The sequence below is a fragment of the Theropithecus gelada genome, chromosome 10 (genome assembly GCF_003255815.1).
Source record: "Theropithecus gelada isolate Dixy chromosome 10, Tgel_1.0, whole genome shotgun sequence".
NCBI lineage: Eukaryota > Metazoa > Chordata > Mammalia > Primates > Cercopithecidae > Theropithecus > Theropithecus gelada.
The window spans coordinates 52,722,790-52,750,063 of NC_037678.1; the positions used below are offsets into that span (position 1 = coordinate 52,722,790).

General features: G+C 43.7%; 1 protein-coding gene and 1 pseudogene across 3 annotated transcripts in view; both read right to left on the minus strand.

Moving 5' to 3' along the window:
* Nucleotides 1–27,274, minus strand: part of SLC9A8 (solute carrier family 9 member A8) — a 79,769-nt gene that overhangs the window by 34,836 nt on the left and 17,659 nt on the right. For 2 of the 3 annotated variants that reach the window (XM_025398959.1, XM_025398958.1), the window contains exons 4-8: nucleotides 18,539–18,597; nucleotides 12,434–12,517; nucleotides 7,936–8,037; nucleotides 6,760–6,794; nucleotides 1,914–2,057 (exon numbers count right to left, since the gene is read on the minus strand). In XM_025398959.1, the coding sequence (XP_025254744.1) occupies nucleotides 1,914–2,057; nucleotides 6,760–6,794; nucleotides 7,936–8,037; nucleotides 12,434–12,517; nucleotides 18,539–18,597 (424 nt within the window). Of the gene's footprint in view, nucleotides 1–1,913; nucleotides 2,058–6,759; nucleotides 6,838–7,935; nucleotides 8,038–12,433; nucleotides 12,518–18,538; nucleotides 18,598–27,274 lie in introns of all 3 variants that reach the window. The other variant, XM_025398957.1, reaches the window with a different exon arrangement.
* Nucleotides 25,604–27,274, minus strand: part of LOC112632854 — a 2,207-nt pseudogene continuing 536 nt past the window's right edge.

Genomic DNA, 27,274 nt, shown 5'->3' on the forward strand with positions numbered 1-27,274 from the left:
TATTCAGTCCTCAATTTTAGTCCTAGGCTGAGGCATTTTATTCCAACATAAAAATTCTGAATATAGTCTATAAAAAAACTTTTAAGAAAATGCCAACTACACAGAGTGGTTATGCTTTAGCAAAGGCAGTAAGTCAGTATTCAGCTAAATGGAAATTCTATTATCTAACAGAACACAGTTTGGCCTCTAACGTTCTCTTAGCTCATTTTTGATACACTATCCAGGGCTCTTTTCTCCACTTGCTTTGGAGTTTTTTGCAGGGAGGTGGGAGAATGGGGTCTTGCTATGTTGTCCAGACTGAGCTCAAACATCTGGGTTCAAATGATCCTCTAACCTCAGCCTTCGGAGTAGCTGGAATTACAGGCATGAGCCACCATGCCTGGCTTCCTTCAACTGCTTTGTCTGTGCCTTTTCTGTGTTTTGGCAAAATTCTTTGGGTTTCTTGACTGCATGTTAACAACCACCAAAAAATGCAGAGTTCAAGGAACTATCCCTGCATCAGAAAAATATATTTGAGATTATCTTAAATGCATTTCCTTTTCCCAATGATTTTGTTTTGTTTTTAAGACAGGGTCTCACTCTGTTGCCCAGGTTGGACTGCAATGGCTCCATCATAGCTCAGGCATGTGACATGACACCCAGCTAAAATTTTTTTTTCTTTTTTTTTTTTTTGAGACGGAGTCTCGCTCTGTCACCAGGCTGGAATCCAGTGGTGTGATCTCAGCTCACTGCAACCTCCGCCTCCCAGTTTCAAGTGATTCTCCTGCCTCAGCCTCCGGAGTAGCTGCGATTACAGGCACCTGCCACCATGCCCAGCTAATTTTTGTATTTTTAGTAGAAACAGGGTTTCACCATGTTGGCCAGGCTGGTCTTGAACTCCTGACCTCAGAGGATCCACCCACCTCGGCCTTCCAAAGTGCTGGGATTACAGGACTGAGCCACTGCGCCTGGCCCCCAATGACTTCTTGACATTTTATTATTCATCATTAACTTCTCAGATCCCATCAATTAGGGCAGTAATACCAACAACTATTTGAAAACAAATTGCAGTTTCCAAAGCAGCGTTTACACAATAGCATCTTAAGGCAGGGCACCTATCAGCATTCCTACCTTATTTTAAAGTTGTGAAAAGGAAGGTGACATGCAACAGTTAGTGGGGCCTCTGTCTACTGCTTTTGTCTCCAATGATGTTGCCTGAACATTGACCCCTCAACAGGCCACTTCATCATATCTGGGGAACTTATTAAAAACCCATGGTCTTGGGACTCACCCCAGACCAAATGAATCAGAAGGCTCTGAGGGTGGGGCCGAGGAATGTCACACTTAATAAGCACCCTCAGTGATGTTGAGAAGCTGGGCTCAGAAACTGCTACTAAAAGGTAGGCCAAAAAAGGTGGGCACAGCCAGGAGCAATGGTTCACACCTATAATCCCAGCACCTTGGGAGGCTGAGGTGGGCAAACTGCTTGAGCCCAGGGGTTCAAGACCAGCCTGGGCAACATGGTGAAACCCTGTCTCTACAAAAACTTTTTTAAAAATTAGCTGGGCATGGTGGCAGGTGCCTGTAAGTCCCAGCTACTCGGGAGGCTGAGGTGGGAGGATCACTTGAACCCAGGAGGTTGAGGCTGCGGTGAACTGTGATGGAGCCACTGTACTCCAGCTTGGGTGACAGAGCGAGACCCTGTCTCAAAAAAAAAGGGGGACTCTGCTCTTTTAACCACCCCTGGAACCTGACCATATTCTTGCAGCACATCAAGGCTTGTCAGGACAGAAAGATGGAGAAAGACAGTGGGTGAACTGATCACCCAGAGGACAAGCAACTGTACACATGCTGCGTGGAAATATCTGCCCCTTCATTACAAGGATCTTTAGTTCTGTCACATGAACAAAGTCTGTTCTCTGCCCCATACTTACTTGGTCAGAACGATGGAGACTGCATCGTTGAGAATACTTTCTCCAAAGACCAGCATGTTGAGCACTGGGTCCACATGAAGTGCATTGAAAATAGCAATAGTGGCCACTGGATCAACAGCAGATATTAGGGAGCCAAACGCAAAACTGTAAGAGACAGAGGGAAGGGGAGATTCTGTAATGTGTGTCACCCAGTCCACATATTAAAGCATTAAAGTCAAAGGCCATATTTAACAGAAAGCAAAACTACACACTAGAGCTGAAGTAACTATAGAAGGTAGCATATTTTTTCCCACTTATCTGCTGTTGACATTGTGGGTGGAGTGTGAAAGGCCCACTCTAAATTGAGTTGTTAGGAATGGCCTGGTTTTCTACTGTCAACACAGAGACTTGACTTTGACCAATGACGGAAGAGAGACTTTTGCTTAGATATATTTATTATATACCGCCCAGTTCCACAGGTCAGAGCAGCTGGAGTCAAATGGCCCATGAACTCCTGCATCTGACCTCTGCTCTGCCCCTTGCCACCAGCCCCTTGGAGTGCTGTCTGTGACCAATCCCAGCCTGCACTCAGATTTGCAACATCTAAGAAAGTGTCAAAAACCAGGAGTAACCCCAGTGTGCTTTGGGGGTGAGTGGCATGGACAGCCGATAGAAACACTGAGGCCATCTCCTAACTGGGCCAGTGACCTCACTGGCAGTCCCTGTGAAGAGCTTATCACCCCCAGCAGATATGTGCTGATTGTCTAACATGTTTCAGGCATGGAGGCTACCACGGCCGGCACTGTTCTAAGCACGTCACATACGGTGACTCAACAATCCAGTCAGTGACTGTATGAGAGACTGCTACTACTGCCCCGATGACAGAGGAGAAAATCGAGGGACAACGGGATGATGAAGTAACTTGTTCAAGGTCACTCAGCTAACAAGTGGCAGAGTCAGGCTATCTGCCCAGAGTTGGTACTCCTCCCCCCAATAGTAGATACAGCAATACCCAGAGATGAAGGGAAATTCAGACAACAGCAAGTGTGACCCGGGAAATCAATCGAGGTGACGTGAGAAGGTGGGGTGTGGGTGTGGGTGTGGGTGTGCGTGTGGGAGCCACTTAGATAGGGGGGTTCTGGAGAGGCCTCTCTGAAAGGATGACACATGTAAGCAAGAACCTACATGTTAAGCAGCAGTTGGCCAGGCCAAGAGCTGCAGGCAGAGGTGACAGCAAGTGACTCCTGAGGTGAGAGAAAGCCTGCTGCCTGAGGAACAGAAGGAAGGTGCATGTGGTGGCGGGGGTGGGGCGAGTGGCAGGAGCCATAGGAAGCTGGCAAGGGAGGCAGGACCAGCTCCCTCAAGGGGCCTCGTGGGCCACATGAGCCTGGACAATTCACTCTCCCTGCCCTTTGGTGATTTTCCCACAAGCCTCTGTGCCATGCCTGGTGCAACTTTCTTTCCAGGGCAGCAGAATGGTGGGTCTGCCCCCTTCCACAACACCAGCCAAAACATGGAGCCCCCAAGGGCCAGTCTGTGTCAGTCATTAGCCAGAGACGACTGCCTGAGCACTATACTCCAGCCTCAGTGAAGTGCAGGCCCAGCCCAGGCTCCCAGGTTCCCAGCCTGTGTCAGTCATTAGCCAGAGATGACCCACCCTCACCAAGCCTGGGTCTAGGGGGAAGAGGATGCTCGGCCTGAGCAGCCTTCGATGGGTGATCTTTTGGCTGCAGGGTCAGGGAGAGGAGAGCTGACTGAGGAAATGCCTGGCTGCCTTGCCAGGTACAGGTCTCTTCAGAAGTCAATCATTTGGCCTCTGGTTTCCATGGTAGCTGCCTGTGAATGTGATTCATGTGCATTAAACCAGAGTGCCTCCGGATCCCAGGCTGAGGATTCAGTTCCCAGACTTTGCCTGTCCTCACAGAGGTCATCACAGGCCTGTGAGCTCCAAGGAAGTGGACGCTGGGTTTTCGTCATGGGTGAATTCCCAGGGTCTGTACTGGGTATGGCCCAGAGACACTTGCAGAAGGCAAGCAGGCAGGCAGGCGGGAAGAAGGAAGGGAAGCAGGAAAGGGAAGGTAACTCCACTAAACAACTGCCCATCTGGGAGATCCTATTTTGTTGGTAGCTGGTCCCCAGGCCCGTGCACCACAACCTAGACAGAGCTTCTGGTTGCTCTTTTATTCCCACTCTCATCAACCACAGCCACATCACCAGAGGCCGTGAAGGAAGGAGGACAATGTCTAAAAAGTGTATCCTGGGCCGGGCACAGTGGCTCACGTCTGTAATCCCAACACTTTGGGAGGCTGAGGTGGGAGGATGGCTTGAGCTCAGGAGTTCAGGACCAGCCTGGGCAATATAGAGAACCCCACCTCCACACACACAAATTAGCTGGAAGTGGTACCACACACCTGTAGTCCGAGCTACTCGGGAGGCTGAGGCAGGAGGATAGCTTGAGCTCAGGAGTTTGAGACTACAGCGAGCTGTGATCATGCCACTATACTCCAGCCTCAGTGACGTGCAGGCCCAGCCCAGGCTCCCAGGTTCCCTGTCCTATGACTCTCCTACCCCTGCAGGATATACTTTTTATTTTATTTTTTTTTAAATTTGTTTATGGGTATTCATTGTACAATGCTTCACCTTTTCTGTATGTTTAAATGTTTCATAGTGAAAGGTTGGGGCAACGTTCATCTTACATAAGTCGAATGATGTCTCATGTGTCCCTAAAATGTATAAAACCAAACTGCTCTGACCATCTTGGGTACATGTCATCAGAACCTTCTGAGGCTGTGTCACGGGTGCGTGTCCTCAACCTTGGCAAAATAAACTTTCTAAATTAACTGAAAAAACAAAACAAACAAAAGGTTGGGGGAAATGCTTTGTATAAATCACGTTACATATTTAGTTTGCTTGGGAATCTAAATGGAGGCAGAGTATTTCTGACAGTGAAGATGAAAAGTCTGAAATACAAACTGTTCAATCATTGAGAGGTCTGTATGGAAAGAGGATCACTTCACCTGGCTGTCAGCTATTCCACTTCACTTCTTTAGGACCTCGCCTTTTAAATGCCAGAAGTTCAACTTAAAAATGTACTTTCTTTATTCCATAACCCCAAAAGATAGCAACATCAACAAAATGAAAAAGAAATGGACAAAGGCAGTGAAATAATTCAGTTTCTCTAAGAGTGAAATCTCTCTCCAGCAAGATATCACCAGAACAAAACGAAACATGTGCAACAAAGTTACTTTTGTGTTTTCTACAGTGCAGAGGTTGCAAAAGATAGTCTGTGGCTCTCTTGTTTGATCTGCATGGCGTTTGTGAAAAATTGAGCAAGTTGTCAACATTTGAAAACTGGAAAATTCCCTACAAAAATCTAGAAACCTAGCCTCGTTTTGAAAGAAAAATTATTTAAAATAGCCACCAATTCTGGGCCCAGATTTCCACATGGTAATCATGAGTTGGCACTGAGAAGTGGCTGTCCCTTCATACAGGGTGTGTTCTCCCACTGGCTGCTGCCCCACCGCTAGACTCACAGCTGGCCAGCTTTCCTCTCTTAAGTGCTCTGCCAGGCCCTGCAGCTGTGCGGGTTTGCGACCCCAGAGCAGTCCCCATCCGTGGGACTGTCACTTTCTAACAGCCAAGGAAGCTTCTGCACATGGAGAGGAAAACACTACCTGGCTCTAAGTCAGTATGTCTACAGGGCAATTATTTTCCTGTCCTTCACCTGAACATTCCAACCACTGATTCAATTCAACTTCACAGGAAGTTATCCAGCATTGTCTGTATCTCTAACCAGCTGTCCCCAAAACAAGTGGAAGATTTGAATACTGTGATACCTTCCTTTACTGGGCATTTCTTATTATTTGCAAAACACCTACCAAACACAGGACATCAGTTCTGCTTTATTTCCAGCTCCCATGAAATAGGACTACTTGTTTATGTATCAAAACTGTCTTTCAACATAAGCTCCAAAATTGTTGTCCTGGGCTGGGGTGGGTGGTGAGTGGAGGTGGAAATAGGATTGGACTTGTTATCAGAGACACAGTTTCCATGAAAAGGGTTCCCAGATTCTAGTCCTAAGTTGCTAAACTGCTGCCAAATCCTGAAAGCTCTGACTGGCCAGATGGCAAGGATCTGGGGACGAACATGTGGCCCTGCTGCCCAGCTCCTCAGCCATGCCGCAAGACCAAACACAGACACACTGAGCAAGGCTGTCTACTCTCAGAAGGGGGAATCCAGACGATGCTCTGCATGGGTGCTTTTTCAGCACTAGATCTGGTACCTTCTGAGAGACACCTGCCTCAACCTAGTGAGGCTGCTTCTCACTATGCAATTCTGGGAATTTCTGGACAGGGCTCATGGGACGTGCTCACGGGAGTGGTTTCAGATGGAAGGGCTTTCCACAATATCCACAACAGAGGTCCTGGCCCTGCTTCCCCCACCGCAGGTTTGGTGGCAATCCTAGAGGAAAGTTTCTCTGTCACTCCCCGCTCCATCTCTAAACTATCAAGAAGACAACTTTTTGTTATGGCGACTGAAGTCTTGGAAATAATAAGAAGACAATGGTACAGTGTATGTGTGCACATGGGCAGGGCAGTTAGCTGAGCAGAGTTACTCCCTCCCAAGCTTAAACTGTATCATTCCAATCAGCAATGCCCGACTAGGGATCTTCAAAAGTCTTTAGTATAGTTTTGATTCATTTCAGAGATACAAATCAATTCAGAGTAAGATTCTATGGCAGAAATCCTTACCAAAAATAAATATACAGAGAGAGAATAGAACAGTACCACACCCAGGAAGCAATGTGGAGAAAAATTTCCCCTGTCTGAAAAGCAGTCGCATGGGTGTTACAGTATGAAGGATTTACCTGTCTGTCATGTTGAGTTTAGAGATTACATCAGCCTGTAAAATAAAACACACAAACACACAGACACAAAAAAAACCCCTGGAGAACAGCCAAGAAGATTTAAATGTCCATTAGTGCTTTGTTAAAACTAATAAGGACATTAATCTTCAGTTCCCAAACCACTTGAAAAATAAAGAAGGCTCCTAAGCTTTAGTTGAAACATGCATTCCATCAGCATGCAATGAAAGTATGGAAAAGAATGCTACATTCTTCAAGCCCAATTAACTGTAGTTTCCTTAAGTTTATTCTTATTTAATACTAGAAACTGAGCAATGAAGAAAGCTGCATGACAGACAGACTTACTCTGGTGCCATCAAAGCTGCAATATAGGTGAAAATTCGATGGAATGGGCTTTGGCTATCGAGAGAAGAAAGCAGCTGACATGTGTTAAAGAAATCTGCCTGTCACCCAGACACCTGACCCTCAACTTAATTTTCAGAACTGGGACAGGCAAACTTTCTGCAACTGACAATAAAGGAAAAGAATGTGACATGCATGGACATGCACAGTACAAAACTACAGATACTACCTTCCTAGGGATGTTTGGTCTAAATTAATTTGAATTAATTTGAAGTCTAAAGTAGAGACCATCCAACTGATGTCACTGGGAAGTGGTTTAGCAATTGTGGAAAATCCAGAGTATATAATTCTACAGGTAGACAGCTTAGAATTGAGTGAACAGATTCAGAATCACCTTTGATTTTATTATTTCTCCAATGCCAGCAGAAAAGCACATCTCTGATTTTTAAAATGCAAATTTTTATCAAAAAACAGCATTCAATCCCAATTCAGTCTACCTGACAACTGTTTGAAGTTCTTGATGGCATATATTTGGCTTTATTTTTAGATATTCTAATTTAAGACAGTATTGGTTTGCAAATAAAATAAAATACTTTGGGGGGGGATTATGGAAAAGATTTACTCAATTCCAGATACCAAAGGTCTTGCAGGACACTTTGAAACAATTTAGCATGCCTCTACTGTGCCTCATATGAAGCTAGGATTTCCTTCCAGAAGGAATTTACCCTAAGGGTGAAACCCAGGCCCCACCAAGTGGCCCCACTTCACCTTCCCACCTCCCTGCACTAGCTCTAAGAATGTAAGACTTTCAAAGTGTTTCAAAGATGATTTTCTTACCTGACCCAGAAAATAAATTCCTCCACCTACTACAAAAGCAGATATTGCCGTCCCAAAAACAGCAAACAGGGTGATGGAACCAATATTTTGAAAGAAGTTACCCTGTTTGAAAGAGCAGAAATCAGGGAAACGATTAGAAAAGCCATTCCTGTCAGTGAAGTCATGGCCCGCACACCTGGCCCTCTCGGCTGACTTGACTCTCTGTGAAAGGTACCACTGCCCATCCTGTGTGGCAAGCTGGGAGCCTGGGAGTCTTCCTGCACCCCTGCACCTACTGCAGTGTCCCGTCACTCACATCATCTTTCATCTGGAACACTGCAGAGCTTCACACAAGTCTCCTCAACCCCTCCGGGCCCCTTTCCCTCCACTCTCCAGTCCTTCCAGAATGGTCCTCCCAAAAGACAAATCTGATTGTACTGCCTTCACCTGGACCCCTACTTCCACTTAAATGCAGCTAGACCCCACCCTGGATGACTCGACCCCTGGGGAGGCCTCTGGGCTCATCTGGCACCATGCTCGCCTTTGTTCTCTGGGTTCCAGTCCCACTAGTGGCTTCGAGCGGGTTGTGCTCCCTCTTTGCTTGTTAAGCTTTCATCATCCCAAGATCTCGGGACATTTCAACTCTTCCTGATCCCTCAGCCAGCTCCCAGCTCAGATCCTAGTCTATGCTCTCAGTGCACAGTCACCCTCCCTTGTAGCGGTTGACAAGACTGCAATTTTGCACTTATTTATGTAACTGATGTCTGATTTTCCCATGAGGCTGCAGGCTCATTCTGGGCAATGACCACATCTGCTTTTGCACAACACAGTCCCTGACATAATGTCCCTCAGATGGAGGATGCCCAACAGACAGGCACTGACGGAATTAACTGTTTCACGTCCAAAGTCCACACAATTAGGATACCAAGATACACTATCAGATATTCCTTTTTCCTGGCCAGGTCTTTTAAACAATTTTACTTCACTCTGTTAGTATCATCATTAACTACGACAGATAAAATGTTTCTATCTATACTTCACACCATTTAAGAGAAAATATTCAAGTCCAAGCAGCATGGTAACATCTTTCAAATTTCCATAAAATTAAGGAAATTAAGCTAGTTATCATAACCCTGTGGACTCCACTTAGGAGTTACCAAGAGGCTTTAATCACTCCCGATTGTGGGTGTGAACAAGATTCTTGTTTTCAACTCAGAAATCGCCAAACCAGGGACATTAGGACCTGCTATTTTAAAGCCCACTCGTGAAAGAGTGTCCTCAGCTGAACACTGACTGCCCCACTAAGCCTACCTCCTAGAAGCTGCAATTTTGACTTGGCTGCCTATAATTTGACATTCAATTCCTTTATTTGGCATATCAATCTTTACTGCACAAAGAATTTAAAATAACTCAAGGCAAACACAATGATTTGGTTTTTCAAAACAAAGGGCTTTCAATCTATGAGTTTCTCTTTGCAAATCGCTGTTTTCTTTTGTTATTTAAAAACAGATTAGGCTGGGCTCAGTGGCCAACCCTGTAATCCCAGCACTTTGAGAGGCCAAGGCGGGTGGATCACCTAAGGTCAGGAGTTCGAGACCAACCTGACCAACATGGAGAAACCCCATTTCTACTAAAAATACAAAATTAGCCGGTGTGCTGGTGGGCACCTGTAATCCCAGCTACTTGGGAGGCTGAGGCAGAAGAATCGCTTGAACCCGGGAGGCCACGGTTGCAGTGAGCCGAGATCGCACCATTGCACTCCAGCCTGGGTAATGAGCAAAACTCCATCTCAAACAAACAAACAAAAAGATTAATCAGTTTTGACCTGTTTGCAGAGATCTAATGTTGATATAATTTATATACCTGGTTAATATTAATCTGGATCTTGAAATTAACCAAATTAAAGTTATCACACTACAAGAACTTCCCTCTGCTAGATAAAGCAAATTTACTGTTTCTCTTTGACATAATTAACATCCTATGATTTGTGTAATATTTACAATTCAAAGAACCAGTTGCTGCCTAGCTAATGCATATCAAATGATGATAATCTTACTGAAATCTGTATTCTAAGTCCAAATTTACATTAGCAAATATCACAATATTAAAATAAAATATTCCAACTTTACTTCCTGTCATCTTTGGGGCAGGGTAGAAAGTAGACAGAAGTTTCAGAATTAGCATTTCATAATCCTATAAGTCCCTTTCATATAAATTGTCACATTATCTGCTGGAAAGTCATCTTCAACAAAATGTTTTTCTAAAAAACTATTACTTTCCTCAAATTTTGAATAAGTTTCTCTCCCTTCCCTCTAAAAAAAAAAAATAGAAAATAAAAACTTTACATTCTCTAATATTCAAAATGTCATGTTTTTAAGTCAAAATCAAGTCAATTTCCTCAGCATGTTTTGAAATATTTTCATAATCTGCTTACAGTTAAGATTTGTTTACAAAGTGAAAGAAAGACATGGTGACCTTCAACTTATGTTTCCTTGTTAAAAATTATCTGATGTCAGTAACAGTTTCTAAAACTTGGGAATATTTTTTGCATTAAACTTCCTTTTCACTTTTTCTTTGGATAGATGTACAATAAAATAATAACTTTAAAAAAATCTGGGCTGAACATCTAAATATATTTTTGTTTCAGTACAGGAAAATTAGAGACTTAATTTCTATGTTTTTACCAAAAATTTCTAGACAAATCTAACCCATTTTTTAAAAATTATTTATTTATTTATTTTATACCATGTCAACAACAAATTAAGTTTATTTTTGTTTACTTATTTTTGAGACAAAGTCTCCCTCTATCACCCAGGCTGGAGTGCAGTGGCGTGATCTCAGCTCACTGCAAGCTCCACCTCCTGAGTTCAAACGATTCTCATGATTCTCATGCTTCAGCCTCCGGAGTAGCTGGGATTACAGGCACGCACCACCACGACCAACTAGTTTTTGTATTTTTAGTAGAGATGGGGTTTCGCCATGTTGGCCAGACTGGTCTTGAATTCCTGGCCTCAAGTGATCCACCCACCTCGGCCTCTCAAATTGCTGGGATTACAGGCATGAGCCACTGGGCCTATTAAGTTTAATAAATTATTATTACTACTACTGGAGGTGGTATTGTTATTAATAATAGATAACATTTTTATCATTAATAACAAGCAGCAGCACTCCATTTATTTAGTGTGGTGGGTGGTGCTTTGCCTACATTCTTTCATCTAGTGTGAATCTCAAAGCACTCCGGGAGGTAGGGTTTTGGGGTTTTTGGTTTTTACTTTACCAAAAAGAAACCTGTAGGGGGCAGCGCATGATTAGATCTGTATTGTGTCTCTGGCTTTCCTCTCTCCAAGGGCTGGCCTAAACTTTCCAATCTTCAGGTTTTTAAAAAATCACATTCACAAAATAGCTGTTGTATTATTAATACTAGTATTTTAAGTTGAATCACTTTATTTTAAAACTTAAATACATTTATGTTTAAAGAAAACTCACAGACAAGGAAAATACCACGCACAGACACAAACAGGCTTAAAAGTGAGAAGCTCCCGCCCAGGCAGAAAGACTCACACTAGGGGCCGGGCGCGGTGGCTCACGCCTGTAATCCCAGCACTTTGGGAGGCTGAGGTGGGCAGATCACTTGAGGACAGGAGTTTTGAGACCAGCCTGGCCAACATGGTAAAACCTCGTGTCCACTAAAAACACAAAAATTAGCTGGACATGGTGGCGTGTGCCTGTAATCCCAGCTACTCAGGAGTCTGAGGCAGAATAACTGATTGAACCCATGAGGCGGAGGTTGCAGTGAGCCGAGATCATGCCACTGCACTCCAGCCTGGGTGACAGAGCGAGACTCCATTTCAAAAAACAAAAACAGCACTTCACACTGGGAGTTGCAAGGCAATGGCCATCAAGGCCAAGCCAAAGCAGAGAAGTGGGTAGGGGCCAGTGCCACTGCTCGCCAAGGCAGGGAGGCAAGGATGGGCAGGCAACTGTGGGACTAGGAAGGCTGGACCAGAGAGTGGGCGAGAAGAGATAGAGGTTGAGGGATGAAGGGGAATATCAAGCTGGGGTCTGAGGCCAGGGGAGGACACGGAGAGGGAGACAAGAAAGGATGGATGGGCCTGAGGAGGTTAGAAACCCGCCAGTGGGGGAGCTGAAAGAAACAAAAGCCCTGGGGCACATGTCCCTGTCATCCCAGGACACAGTCTACCCTCTTTACATCTATCAGTCTGTGTCCAGGAAGACGAGTCAATGCATCATCTGTGAGCCACTTAACATCACTTCAGCCATCTTTCTGGGCAAAGCACCCATTTATGGCAAACACTGGCTCAGTGAGCCACACTGCCTGAAACCAATAAAGCAGCCAATTGATCATGTCTAGTCCTCTCCAGAATTCAGGCACTGCAGTCCAGCTTCCACTGAGCACAACCAGGAAGAAGCAGAGCTAACACCCAAGCTTTTAAGGAACTTGCTTTACAAACATGAGAAACTGTCCAGACCAAAGCACCAATGTGGGCCTGAGTCTCACCTTGTGTAATGAATATCCAGACTCAAAGATAATAGGGGGAAGCAGGAGGAGGAAAAACATGTTTGGACGAAACATTTCTTCTTCCTGTAAATAGAAAATGGGAATCTTAAGAGGCATGGAATTTGTGTAATTAAGAAATAAATTCATCAATAAAGAGCCAAAATAATTCTTCTTTCAGGGCCTGGCCTAATGGAAACGTATAATGTTTAAATAACTACCTGATAATAAAATTAAGCAGAATAAGAGATTCCCCCACCCAAAAAAAAAAAAAAAAAAAAAAAGAAACTGCATTTTATTATTTTTATCATTATTATTATTATTTTGAGACAGAGTCTTGCTCTGTTGCCCAGGCTGAAGTGCAGTGGTGCAATCACAGCTCCCTGCAGCCTCAACCTCCTGGACTCCAGTGATCCTCTCACTTCAGCCTCCTGAGTAGCTGGGACTACATGTGTGTGCTACCATGCCAGGCTATTTTTTTTTTCTTTTTTTTAGATATAGGGTCTGCTGTGTTGCCCAGGCTGGTCTCAAAGTCCTAACCTCAAGCAATCCTCCCACCTCAGCTTCCCAAAATGCTGGGATTACAGGCATGAGCCACCACACCTGGTCAAGACAAGGATTTTACAGGTGATCGGCGAAAAGAAATAGCACAACAAACTGCTTCCAAACACAGAGTAGTATGTTTTTTATTCCTTAGTACAGAAAGAAAATTAATCTGAATCTAGAAAATTTCAATTCTGGTTGCATACTTTCAAAAACAAGTCTACAAGCTGGAATTCCTCCGGGAAAAAGGTAACGGCAAATCCTAAAACAATCCACTCAGAGGAACAGGAAACCCTACACATGGTTAAAATAGCTCTGCCTTCTTTCTGCTTATCACAGACAACTGTGCTATTTTCCAAAGTCTGATGTGATGAAACAGTCCCCACTGGATGCTCTTTCGACTTGAGACTTGGCTACAAAGACAGCCCCTTACCATGTGTCTTGCTATAAAAGAACACCTGAGGCTGGGTAATTTACAAAGGAAAAACATTTATTTGGCTCATGATTCTGCCGTCTGGAAAAGTTCAAGACTGGGTATCTGATAAGAACCTTAGGCTGCTTCTACTCATGGGGGAAGAGAAGGGGAGCCAGAGTGTGCAGAGATCCATGGCAAGAGAGGAAGAAAGCGGGGGTGGGCGTGGGACCAGGCTCTTTTTAACAATCAGCTGTATAGGGAACGAACACAGCAAGAACTCATGCACCTCCCTCCCCCAGCAAGGGCATCAGTCTATCCATGAGGGTCCACCCCCATGACCCAAACACTTCCAACACTGGAATCAAATTTCAACATGAGGTTTAGGGAGACAAACGCCCAAACCATTGCACCTTGCTTCCAGATTTGATTATTAAGTGCCATTATGAATGGTGTTTCCAGAATATAGCCAACTTTGGAGGGATGAAACAATAACAATTTCATTTTCTATATTATTAGAATATCTCTCTAGTTGTTGGCAGAATTTGGGGGAAATATATATTGGTCCTCAAGCCCACAACGGTTATGTGTAATACATAGTCTTTTTAAAAATGCAAAATCAGGCCCTTTTTCATATGAATATTTTCCCATGTCACAATTTTGACAGTCTGATTTCTTGTCAAAATCCCTATTCCAAAGAATGCCTAAATGTATTCTTACAAATGTACAGCTGTTACCACAAAGACTAAAAAAATTCAAAAAAGGCTCAAAATAGAAGCAAATGATGACTTCTGAAATGCCTTATTAAGTCTTAAAATAGCAGCATGTACAACAAGCTCATGATTCAGACTGGGACTATGTGAAAAGAAATGAGCCGAGCTCTGTGTTTTGTGGGGCAACCTATTCTCAGGATCTGTGCAGCAGGACCACTATATACAGCCTTTTGGAGGTACAAAAACTACCCCTCCCACTCTGGGAAAAAGGAGAATCTACCTATAGTGGGGTTACATAGTGTCCCCCAACCCCAACCCCAATTCCTGTCCACTAGGAATCTCAGAATGTGACCTTACTTGGAAATAGGGTCTCTGCAGATCTAATGAAGGTAAGGATCTAGATGACCTTACGCTGGATAAGGGAAGGCCAAAGGCAGCAAACATCAACTTGTAAGAGACAGAACGAGGCACACAGAGACGTGTAGAAGAAGCCCACGTGAGCACAGAGACAAAGACAGGAGCCATGCGGCCACAAGCCAAGGAAAACCTGGGCCACCAGAAGCTGGGAGATGCAATGAAGAATTATTTTCTAGAGTCTTTGGGAGGGAACTCGGTCCTGCTGATACCTTGACTTCTCACTTCTGGCCTCCAGAACTGTGAGACAACGAATCTCTGTTATTTTAAGCCACTTAGTTTGTGGTAATTTGTTACTGCAGCCCTTATGAACACACGGCCTTTCAGGGAAATAGTGTTATAGTTCCTTTTGGCAATGGCTCCCACAAAATGGTCTGAGGTGATTTTAGGTGGCACTTGAGCAGTGTGTGTCAAATACCACTGACCTCACGGATTGAGACAGCCCCTTTTGATTATTTCTTGAGGTCCAAATAAATCCAAGACACCTTAGGATGGCAATACCGCCTCTAAGGGCTCTAACGTGCTGATCTCCCTCTACAGAGAGCAGACTTGACCTTTGATGCTTCAGCAGGCATCTGTACTACTTCATTTTTATCATGTTTACAAAACAATATTAGTTTCTGAATGGAAATAGTACTGTAACATTGCCTTGAAAATAAACATGGCCAGGCGTGGTGGCCCATGCCTGTAATCCCAGCACTTTGGGAGGCCAAGGTGGATGGATCACGAGGTCAGGAGTTCGAGACCAGCCTGGCCAACTTGGTGAAACCTTGTCTCTACTAAAAATACAAAAATTAGCTGGGTGTGGTGACAGGCACCTGTAATCCTACCTACTCAGGAAGCTGAGGCAGGAGAACTGCTTGAACCTGGGAGGCGGAGGTTGCAGTGAGCTGAGACCACGCCATTGCACTCCAGCCTGGGTAACACAGTGAGACTCTGTCCACTCCCCGCCAAGCCCCCGCAAAAAAAAAAAAAAAAAAAAGAAAACAAAATAAGAAAATAAATATATAGGCCAGGCACGGTGGCTCAATCCTGTAATCCTAAAACTTTGGGAGGCCAAGGTGGGAGGATCACATGAGCTCAGGAGTTTGAGATCAGTCTGAGCAGCATAGTGACATCGTGTCTCTACAAAATTTTTTAAAAAAAATTAGCCACACCCAGGCACAGTGGCTCACACCTGTGATCCCAGCACTTAGGGAGGAAAACGTGGGTAGATCACTTAAGGTCAGGAGTTTGAGACCAGCCTGGCTAACAAGGTGAGACCCTGTCTCTACTAAAAGTACAAAAATTAGCCGGGCACGGTGGCACACGCCCGTTCTCCTGCCTAGCTACTCAGAAGGCTGAGACAGAAGAATCATTTGAACCCGGGAGGCAGAGGTTGCCATGAGCCGAGATTGCACCACTGCACTCTAGCCTGGACAACTGAGCGAGACTCTGTGTCAAAAAAAGAAAGTAATAAACAAATAAATAATATATATATATTTAAAAAGCAAGTTAATAGAAAAATATTAAGCACATGATAATACAGGTAGAATGCAGACCCAGCAGGTCAGTTTGGAATCAGAACTTCAGGGAAAGAAACTACCAGCTCCTCTTGTTTTTCTGACTTCCGACTGCTCCCTGTACATCTGGTTTCCAGGCAGATATCCTGCTTCTCATCTGACTCTCCACAAATGCAGGCTCCTAAAGGAAGCCTGCCCCAATCTTTTTTTTTTTTTTTAAGAGACAGGGTCTTGCTCTGTTACCCAGGCTGGACTGCAGTGGTGCAATTATAACTCACTGCAGCCTCAAACTTCTGGGCTCAAGCAATCCTCCTGCCTCAGCCTCCCAAGTAGGTGGGACCACTGGTACATGCTGGCATCCCCAATCTAGCCTTCTTTTCTGAGATCAAGCACTGGTTATCTGGATGACACTTCAGGCACTTTATCACATCCATCACCTAACTTGTTTCATGGTCTGTACTGTTAAATACATTCTATTATTTTATCTTGAAAAGTAACATCTGTTGGAAAACAAAAATTCAGTAACAATGATGCATATAAAACTAGAAGTGAAAGATCACCTCCCGTTCCCCTACTCCCACTGCTTACAGCAGGGGTCACAAGCAAAGGTTTCTTGGGGCCATACTGCATGACCCGGAAGAAAAGCCCCTCTGCTCAGTGTCTCTGAACACTGCTGGACCTAGTGTTAAGAGAGCTTCTGCTTTTCCAAGAGAAGCTAGAAGTTCTGAATTTTATGTAAAATTTCCAGAATTTTATATAGACTGGTAATATTTTAAAATCTAACTTTTTTTTTTTTTTTTTGAGATGGAGCCTCACTCTGTCACCCAGGCTGGAGTGCGGTGGCTCAATCTTGGCTCACTGCAACCTCCACCTCCCAGGTTCAAGTGATTCTTGTGCCTCAGCCTCCCAAGTAGCTGGGACTACAGGTATGTGCCACCACGCCCAGCTAATTTTTTGTATTTTTAGTAGAGACAAGGTTTCACCGTGTTGGCCGGGCTGGTCTCAAACTCCTGACCTCAGATGATCCACACGATTTGGCCTCTCAAAGTTCTGGGTTTACAGGCATGAGCCACCACACCTGGCCAAAATCTAACAATTTTTAATTGTTTTACAGTCAATTCAAATTTTGATCATTTATTTTTTATTTTTTTGTATTTTTGTAGAGACACAGTTTCACCATGTTGCCCAGGCTGGCCTCAAGCTCCTGGGCTCAGGCGATCCACCCACCTTGGCCTCCCAAAGTGCTGGGATTATAGGCATGAACCACCATGCCCTGTCTTGATCAAATGATTTTTAAATCAGATCAAACAAAATGGGTTAGTGGGCAAAATCTACACATCAGGCTATATCCAGCCTAGGAGTAGAAAAAGGCTCTTCAGTCATGACCCACTCTTAGAGTGGTTAAATGTAACCAAGTCGCAGGAAGGCAGAGATCTCACATGTAATGTGCTCCATTGGGGCCTCCCCAGCAGAGGTGTGTCCTATCACTCTTCGAAGTTCAATACACATTTTGAAAATTTATTTAATATATAAAATATTTCATTACTACTATTTATAACAGCTTCAAATTGTGTTTTATGTTAGGCTATAAGGTTTGTCTTGCTAATTTTATACTCTACAGTTTCACAGGTCAAATAATCCTAGGACCTAGGAGCTTCATCAAAGTAGGAAGGGCTCAAATGTGATCAATTTTAGCCACATAATTCTTTACTATTTTGAAATGAATCTTATTTCCCTCCACAAAATAAATTTTGTAGCATACTTGTTAATCTCACCCTACTCAACATGGATGTTCAAGTTGATATTGAAATTCCAGTTTCAATGAGTACTTGCATCCCAGGATGATGTTCATACTCTAATAACCTCTTTAACACAAGGGTATGTATATTAGCAAACTGAGGACGGGGTGGTATAGTGGAGAAAACACTGCATATTCAGGCCAGAGGGTTTGGACACAAGACTCCACTCAGCCACTTTCTTTCTAGCTCTGTGACACTGAATACATCCCAATCTCCCTGAGTGTCACCTTTTTCATGTGTAAAAATGGGGTGATGATATTACAATACCCAGACAATCCACCTCACATGACCGTCATGAGGATAATATGAGCCACAATATATGAAGTACTGTGTCTCACAGTACCAGACAAGTATGTTTTATTATCCTCAGTTGTCAGAATGGAATTGGGAGCAATAAACAGTATTTAATGTTTAATGCTAATTAGAGAATTTTCCTGCCTAATAAAGTAGGTTAGCCTAGGATTACAAAAATGCAAGTATAATAACAACAACAACAAAATGACATTGGTGCTCCCACGTGCACTTGAAACAGTATGAGACTTATGCTTTTGCAAAAACTCGGATGTAAAGGCATCAGCCTGTATCTAATAAAAAAAATTTTAAATTAATGGGGTATATAATATAATAATATAAATAACTCCACTGATAGCCAAGTAATTACCAAAAAAAAGCCAGCATAACCATCAATGTTACTAAAATTAAGAACAACCAAAGGGCAAACCTACCTTCCAATTCGCCAGTTTTTTAAACTCTATAATTTTTATAACTGCTCCCATGAGAATACCTATAAGAGAAAATTTAACATAAATTTAAGATATGAGAAAGATTACTCAAATTTAAGATATGACACAGCCTCAGGAGGTCCTGACATGTGCCCTAGGTGGTCGGGGCACAGCTTCGTTTTACACATTTTAGGGAGATGTGATACATCTATCACATGAATTTCTTGCTCACATCTCAGGCAAACACACTAAAATGAAGCACAAAAGTCAGGCTGTGGGGGAGGAAAAGCATTTTAAATCAAGACCCAAGGATACTCTGACTGGTGAAGATTTATCACCTGTCATTTTTACTATATCCACCCATTTTCAATGTGAAATGGCAGAGTTTACAAGCTAAGTTTGCCATGTACTGTTTATTTCCATCATTTTCAAAAAAGAATCCATGATCACTTTCTCAGACTCAAATAGCAGTTCCATGTTGAATATTTAGTTACAAAAACACAAATGCTGAAAATAACCTAAAGTAAAAGTCCTGTGAAATTCCTGGAAGAAAACAGACCATCTAAGTTCAGGCATGTTTCCATAAAGCTGACAGGCTCATCATTCTCATAAAGCAGCTACCAAAAATAATTCCCAAAGCAGCAGCATGGGCACAATTTATGATTGCCCTGCTACTCCCTAGATAAATGACTCTTAACCCTCTGTTGGTTCACCAGAATCACCACGGGAACTTTTTATAAAATGAAGACGCCCAAGTAGAACTTCAGACCTACTACATCACGATCTTGGGTAGGAGGTGACACAAAGCAAGCCTGCAGACCATTCCACGGATGCTTCAAAATGAAGACCTCCCTCTCCCAGAAAGGAAGGAGCTTTCATCACAAGAAGATGGAAGCACAGCTTACTGGGTGGGTGGGAGATAATACCAAAACACAGAATTTCCGCAGGAAAAGGATGTGCACTAACACTACCTTAGGGTAGGTAGTTTCAGGTGAAGAGGGGAGGTAAGTTCATTTTCACTTTATAAACCTCCATGCTATCTGAATTGATACAAAGTATTAAAAAATAATAAAATTATTTTGAAAAAGAGGAAGGACCCCAGACAAAATAAAGCTGAGCTATAAAAGGAGTCAATGAATACACATTCCTTTGCCAGGGCGCATGGAGCATGGATTCTAACCCATCTCCTGCTACAGTTCCCCAAGAGCTCCCATGTTCTTATTTTTTCAGGTTGTAATTACATTTTAAGGAGCTTTTACACTTTTGTTAGCCAAACAGTACATGGATACTATGTAAAATGTCATAAATAAGACAAAAGTCCCTTTAGATCATACCCCACTTCCACCCCCATCTTCCTTCTCTCTCTTCCTGGCCCAAGGTAACAAACTATCTTGGAAAGGTTGGGAAATATTGTATCAGGCCCTTCTCTATCCACTTACATATATATATATTTAACTGAACAGTAACAGGGTGTGAGTGTGTGTGTGTGTGTGTGTGTGTAAGTGTATGCATGGCACACCTGAGTGTTTTTATTTATATAAAATTTATGGTAGTATAATATATCATCCTACTACTTGCTATTTTGCTTAGCATTAAGTCTTAGAGATCTAGTCAGGGATTATTATGTACAGATTTGCTTCATTCCTTTTAACAGCTGGGCAGCATAGTATAAAAATGTCACAGCACCAACCAGGTGCGGTGGCTCACCCCTGTAATCCCAGCACAGGAGGCCGAAGCGGGTGGATTGCCTGAGGTTAGGAGTTCGAGACCAGCCTGGTCAACATAGTGAAACCCCCGTCTCTACTAAAAACACAAAAAATTAGCTGGGTGTGTTGGTGGGCACCTGTAATCCCAGCTACTAGGGAGGCTGAGGCAGGAGAATCGTTTGAATCCGGGAGGTGAAGGTTGCAGTGAGCCGAGATGGTGCCACTGCGCCCCAGCCTGGGCAACAAGAGTGAAACTCCATCTCAAACAAATAAACAAAAACAACAACAAAAAATGCCACAAAACCAATCGCGGTGGCACCTGCTTATATCTTAGCTACTCAGGAGGCTGAGGCAGGGGGATTGCTTGAGCCTAGGAGTTCAAGATTGTAGTGCACCATGGTTGCACCTGTAAACAGCCACTGCACTCCAGGCTGTGCAAGACCCCATCCCTGTTAAAAAAAAAAAAAAAAAAGAAAGAAAAAGGAAAGAAAAGAAGCCACAAATTGAATAGATATTTCTGACCAGGCACAGTAGCTCACATGTGTAATTCCAGCACTTTGGGAGGCTGAGGAGAGAGGATTACTTGGACCCAGGAGTTCGAGACTAGCCTAAGCATCACAGGAAAACCCTGCCTCTACAAAAAAATTTAAAAATTAGCTAGGAGCCAGGTGTAGTGGCTCACACCTGTAATCCCAGCACTTCAGGCGGCCAAGACAGGTGGATTACCTGAGGTCAGGAGTTCAAGACCAGCTTGGCCAACACGGTAAAACACTGGTCTCTACTTTTGCAAAAACTCAGATGTAAAGGCATCAACCTGGTCTCTACTAAAAATACAAAAATTAGCTGGGCGTGGTGGCAAGTGCCTGTAATCCCAGCTACCCTGAAGGCTGAGGCAGGAGAGTTGCTTGACCTGGGAGGCGGAGGTTGCAGTGAGCTGAGATTGCACTGTTGCATTCCAGCCTGGGCGACAGAGTGAGACTCCGTCTTAAAAAGGAAAAAAAATTAAAAAATTAAAAAATTTAAAAAAAATTAGCTAGGTATGGTTGTTCATGCTTGTTAGTGCGAGCTACGTGGGAGGCTGAAGTGGGTGCACTGCTTAAGCCTCGGAGGTGGAACCTACGTGAGCCGTGATTGTGCCACTACATTTCAGCCTGGGTAACAGAGTGAGACCTTGTCTTAAAAAAAGAAAAAAAAAAAAAAGAAAAAACTTAGCCAGATGTGGTGGTAGGCAACTGTAGTCCTACTCAGGTAGCTGAGACAGGAAGACTGCTTGAGCCCAGGGGGTGGAGGCTGCAGTGAGCTATAATGATACCAGCGTACTCCAGCCTGGGTGACAGAGCAAGACCCTGGCTCTAAAAATTAAAAAAAAAAATTTGAATTAAAACTAAATTGAGGTCAGATGTGGTGGCTCACGCCTGTAATCCCAACACTTTGGGAGGCCGAGGTGGGCGGATCACCTGAGTTAAGGAGTTCGAGACCAGCCCGGCCAACACGGTGAAATACCGTCTTTACTAAAAAAATACAAAAATTAGCTGGGCGTGGTGGCGGGCACCTCTAATCCCAGCTACTCAGGAGGCTGAGGCAGGAGAATCGCTTGAACCCGAGAGGCAGAGATTGCAGTGAGCTAGGATCATGCCACTGCACTCCAGCCTGGTGGACAGAGTGAGACTCCATCTCAAAATATCAAACAAAATAAAATAAAAATAAAAATACACATAAATATATCGAATAGATATTTCGGAAAAGAAGATGTACAAATGGCTGAGAAACACATGAAAAGATGTTCAACATCATAAATCATTCGGGAAATGCAAATAAAAACTATAATGAGATACCACTCCATACCCACTAGGATGGTTATGTAAACCAGAGTATCTGAGACAAGTCTCAGTCAAGTTTGGAAGTTTATTTTGCCAACGTGAAGGATGCCCACCCATGATACATGCCGGGCGTGGCGGCAGGTACCTGTAATCCTAGCTACTCAGGAGGCTGAGGCAGGAGAATTGCTTGAACCCGGGAGGCGGAGGTTGCAGTGAGCTGAGATTGTAGAACTGCACTCCAGCCTGGGCCATACAGCAAGACTCCATCCCCCCCAAAAAGAAAAAGGTGAATTGTGTGGTATGTGAAGCACATCTCAATAAAGCTGTTGCCAAATAAAAAGTACCACAGATTGTATGATTCCATTTCTTTATATTAAATGTCCAGGACACGCAAATTCAGAGACAGAAAGTAGATTGGTGGTTTCCAGGGGATGGGAGAAGGGAGAAATGGGGAGTGACTGCTAATGGGTATTAGTTTCTTTTTGGGGTAATGAAAATGTTCTGGAATTATTTAGAGGTGATAGTAGTACAACTCTGTGAATATACTAAAAAACTATGAATTGTGCACTTTAAGATGGTGAAATTTATCATATGTGAATTACATTGCACTTAAAAAAAAAAATAACAACCTTTTTAACCATTCCCCCACTGATGGGTGCCTCCAACTGTTTGCTATTACTAGTGGTGCTGCATTGAACACGCTTGTACATGGCACTTTGTGTTAAGAGTATCTCCCTGTGGAAGACATTCACACACACACACACACACACACACACAAAAAAAAAAAAAAAAAACCAAGACTATCTCCCTAGGGCAGATCCAGAGACTACAAATGGCAGGTTTACAAAGCATGAGCACTTTTAACTCTGAAAATGTTGCCAAATTATCCTCCAAAGTGGTTGTACTGACTTACACTTCCACAAGAAAGCGTCCCACATCTCCAGTCGCGCTGGATAATCATCAGATGTTAACATTTCTGCCAACATGGTGGGCAATACATTGTACTTTAATGTTTCAATTTGTATTTGCATTCAATTTGCATTCAGCAATTATCCTGATTACTAGGGAAGTTAAACCTCTTTCCATGGTTTCAGGCTTCATTTTTAAAGCTTAGTGTTTTTCTGCTTTACTAAAACCTCAGCTTTCTTTTTCCCTTCTAAACGTATACCAAACCTTAATGCCATGATTACCTCGTTTATAACCACACATGAAGCAGTTACATTTGAAAATCAGTAATTATTCTATTGCCCAAGCCTGTGTCTTATTATTATTTATGATGTGCTAGGAAGTTTTGTCAAATACGATGTGATATTATTATTGTTGTTATTACTTAAATAATCCTTTGTGCAGCATTAAATTGGCAAACTACTACTTTACCTCTTAAGATTGAGGTTCAAAGTTAGGTTCAAAGTTAGGTCAATCTACTCAACAGAGAAAATGAATGTATATCACACAACTCATCACCAGATATTATACATACAGTATATATACAGTGTATATATATAGCATGTATATACATTTTGTGTGTGTGTGTATACATATATATATAGAGAGAGAGAGAGAGAGAGAAAAGCTAATACTACAAGCGTGCGCCACCACGCCCGGCTAATTTTTGTATTTTTAGTAGAGACATCAACACGTTGGCCAAGCTGGTCTTGAACTCCCAACCTCAGGTGATCCGCCTGCCTCAGCCTCCCAAAGTGCTGGGATTATAGGCATAAGCCACTGCACCCAGCCAATATTTTAAAATATTCACAAAAAAACAGAAATTGTAAATGAGTGAGGTTAAAAATAAATAGAAACACAAGTTCTAACATTTTCCTTTGCTCCCAGTTGATCTTTGTGCATACACCTAATTAAGGACACCCCTCAATTCATTCAGAGGATCAGGAGCAATTAATGATTATTTGTTGAGCTTCTTCTTTCAGGATTTGTCACTTTCAATTACTTCTAATCCTCAAAAGAACATTGCAGGAAAAAGCTCAGAGAGTTTAAATAGCTTTTCTGAGAGCTTAGAGCCACCAAGGATGCTGGCCCGCTGGCTCGGGTGCATCCTACCACCTCATCATGCTAAAGACACAGGCTGCCTACACTACTACAATGAACTGCCAATGCTCGCTTGCTCACTCCCAGAGTGCACTGCAGGGCTACCATTATGACTGTAAAACATAAATATTCCTGGTCAGTAAGGTTACATGAAAAATGTTTCAAATGTATTAATTTTTTTTGTTACCAAGAAATGTTTTATTTTTCTTGCAGTAGTTTTGTTAATTGTGCAAAATCATGTTTTGTTTTCACCATTTACACATTATCACACAATTCTGTTCTGAAAGACAAGTGTCCATTAAAAACAAAGCAAAAATAAAAATTCACAACCCTATTACCTAGATTTGTCATTTAAAGGTTTAAAGGAAAAAAAAAAAGGGAGGTGCTTTCTTACAAGCTTTTTCACAAGTGTCACATTTTCTGCTTAAAAGGGAAGGGTTGGCTGGGCACGGTGGCTCACACCTGTAATCCCAGCACTTTGGGAGGCTGAGGCGGGCGGATTACGAGGTTAGGAGTTTGAGACCAGCCTGGCCAACATAAGTGAAACCCCGTTTCTGCTAAAAACACAAAAATTAGCCGAATGTGGTGGCATGTGCCTGTAGTCCCAGCTACTTGGGAGGCTGAGGTGGGAGAATCACTTAGACCCGGAGGGGAAGGTTGCAGTGAGCTGAGACCACGCCATTGTACTCCAGCCTGGGTGACACAGTAAGACTATGTCTCCAATAAAAGGGGAAGGATTTCAAAACAAAGGTGAAACAGCTTAACAAATATTTATAAAAAGGAACTTTATAGAATTGTCAACAATATTAAGACAACACTGACTAACCGGTTACATTACCACATCTTTCTCCACCCCCACCCTCAGAATGTGTCCTGCCAGGACTAGAACAGGCTTTGTGTTCAAACAGAAATGTTTCAAAATCTCAGTGAAATGACCTGTGCTAAAAACCTGACAGGCATCTTTCCTGCCCTCCCACCTCATCTTCTGCAATTCTCTAACCCAGGTTCTAAACTGTTAAAGGGTGAAAGCCATGAGTGGGGAGAGGGGAGGGACCCTGCCCCAGTGTGGCTGTCTTATGATTATATATTCCACCATAAGTGCTGGCCTTCTGCAAGTTATGATTTTGGAAAATCCAACCCAGGCAGAGGGATAAGAAATTGACATCCCTTGGGTGACTTCCTGTTCTTATGCAACATCCCAAGCACCCTCTGGTCCCCTATCCAAGGAGAAATGCTAGGGCCTCGAGGATGTCCCAGACCCACCTCAGAGGGTCAGTCAGTTCAGGTAGGTCAGGCCCAGTTCTCTTCCCCCGCGACAGACCCTGGGTCCAGAAAGCACCGAAGACCATGATGCTGCCGGAGTGAAGACACTCATTTCCGTATCAAGAGCTAAGCCTAAGAAATGCGTGTTGTTGGTCAGGCTGGGTCTGAGCCAAAGAAGGGACAGACAGACAGAAAGAAAGAGACTAGAGGGCTGGGGCGGGGGGTCCGACGGTTTAGTGTATGTAGGCTTGGGACACGGTGGACATATTGTCCGACTGGTCTAGTGCCTTGGCTCTTTTGTACACCTTGTTGGCTGCAGCTGCCATGGGAGTCGGATGGTTAACCGCGCTGCCCAGTACAATGGCTAAGCAGAGATCCTTTTGCATGTATTTCAGGTAGAAATCAGGCTTAAAGTTTCCTTGCAGGATATTTTGGCACTTCTGGTCTAGCAAGATGCTGGCCAACTGTCCCTGATTGAGGATGTCCAAGAGTGTCTGCTGGGACTGATCTGTCACCTGGGCCAGGGTCAGCACCTCAGTGATCATGGCCATGAAGCTCCCTTGGACCATGTTCATGATCAGCATTATCTTGGCTGCGTTGCCAACTTCACCTAGGAAAAAGGAGGTCTTCCCCATTGTCTGGATGCAGCTGCTGCAGTCCTCATATAGGCCCCTGTCTCCAGCTGCTAAGATCACCAACATCCCTTGATTAGAAAGCTGCTGATTCCCTGAGATGGAGGCTTCTGGAAAGCGCCCCCGCTCCCTGACCTGGACACAATCACCTGGGCCAGCTCAGTGACTATGTCAGGGTCCACTGTTGACATGTCCACGTAGCACTTTCCAGGGTGGATTCCTTGCAGCATACCACTGGGGCCCAGCACCAGGTCCTTGGCTGCCTTGGGATCCAACACATGGGTGAAAGTGGTGTCACAGGTTGAGAGGACTTCAGCAGGCGTTCTTCCCAAGTAGGCCCCCTCCTAGACGAACAAATCACATTTCTTGGCAGTGCAGTTCCAGACAGTCACCGTGTGACCCATTTTTAGCAAGCTGGAGACGATGCCACTTCCCATGAGACCAAGGCCCCCAAATCCTATCTTTTTGTTGTGATGCTGCCATTCACAGCCCTGCTGTCAGCTGCCCGGATGGAGGTGGAACCAGTTTCCTCTTTACATATTTTCAACTTCTTTGTGATTGCCTGGTAACAGACAGAGATGGCTTTTGTTTGGCTTAGCAGGAAATGATGGAAATGAGGATCTGCATCTTTAACAGGCTCACTTCTGGTCGGCTCCATTTAAATGCGGCCATTGGTCTGGCCATCATCCACCTCAAGGTACTGGACTTTGGGATGGTGACATTCTTCTAATCCTTTGCGGACTAACCCCGCTTCTGGGGACTTTGCTCTTGGGTTCTTTTCAGAGGGGATTTGGAGCCTCTCTTTGAAGAGCCCGAAGACACCCTCTTTTTCCCTTCTCCCATGATCTTTTTCACTTTCCCTTCAGACAGGCTAGGTTTGCACTTCTTATCACCTGAGTTGGGCCTACTTCTCTCCTCACTGGAATTAAGCCGATTCTTGTCATCAGCAGAATTGTGGGATGACGTCTGATCTTTCCCTTTGGGCTCTCCTGAGAAACTCTTTGGCGGCATCCACCGCTTGCTGGAATCGTTTACCCTTGTTAATCTTTATCATTCCCTCTTTATGAGCATGATATGGCTTCAGCTGTTTCACTTTAATCCAGGCATGATCTTATGTTCCAAAAAAATTTCACAAAGAAGCATTTCTTTCCATGAGGTTCCCTTTTTTTTTTTTTTTTTTTGTTGGGGTTTCCCTCCTTCTACCCAGGAGGGGGGCGGTGGGGCAAAATCTGACTCCTCCCTGTACCTCCTTTTGTATGACGACATCTAGAC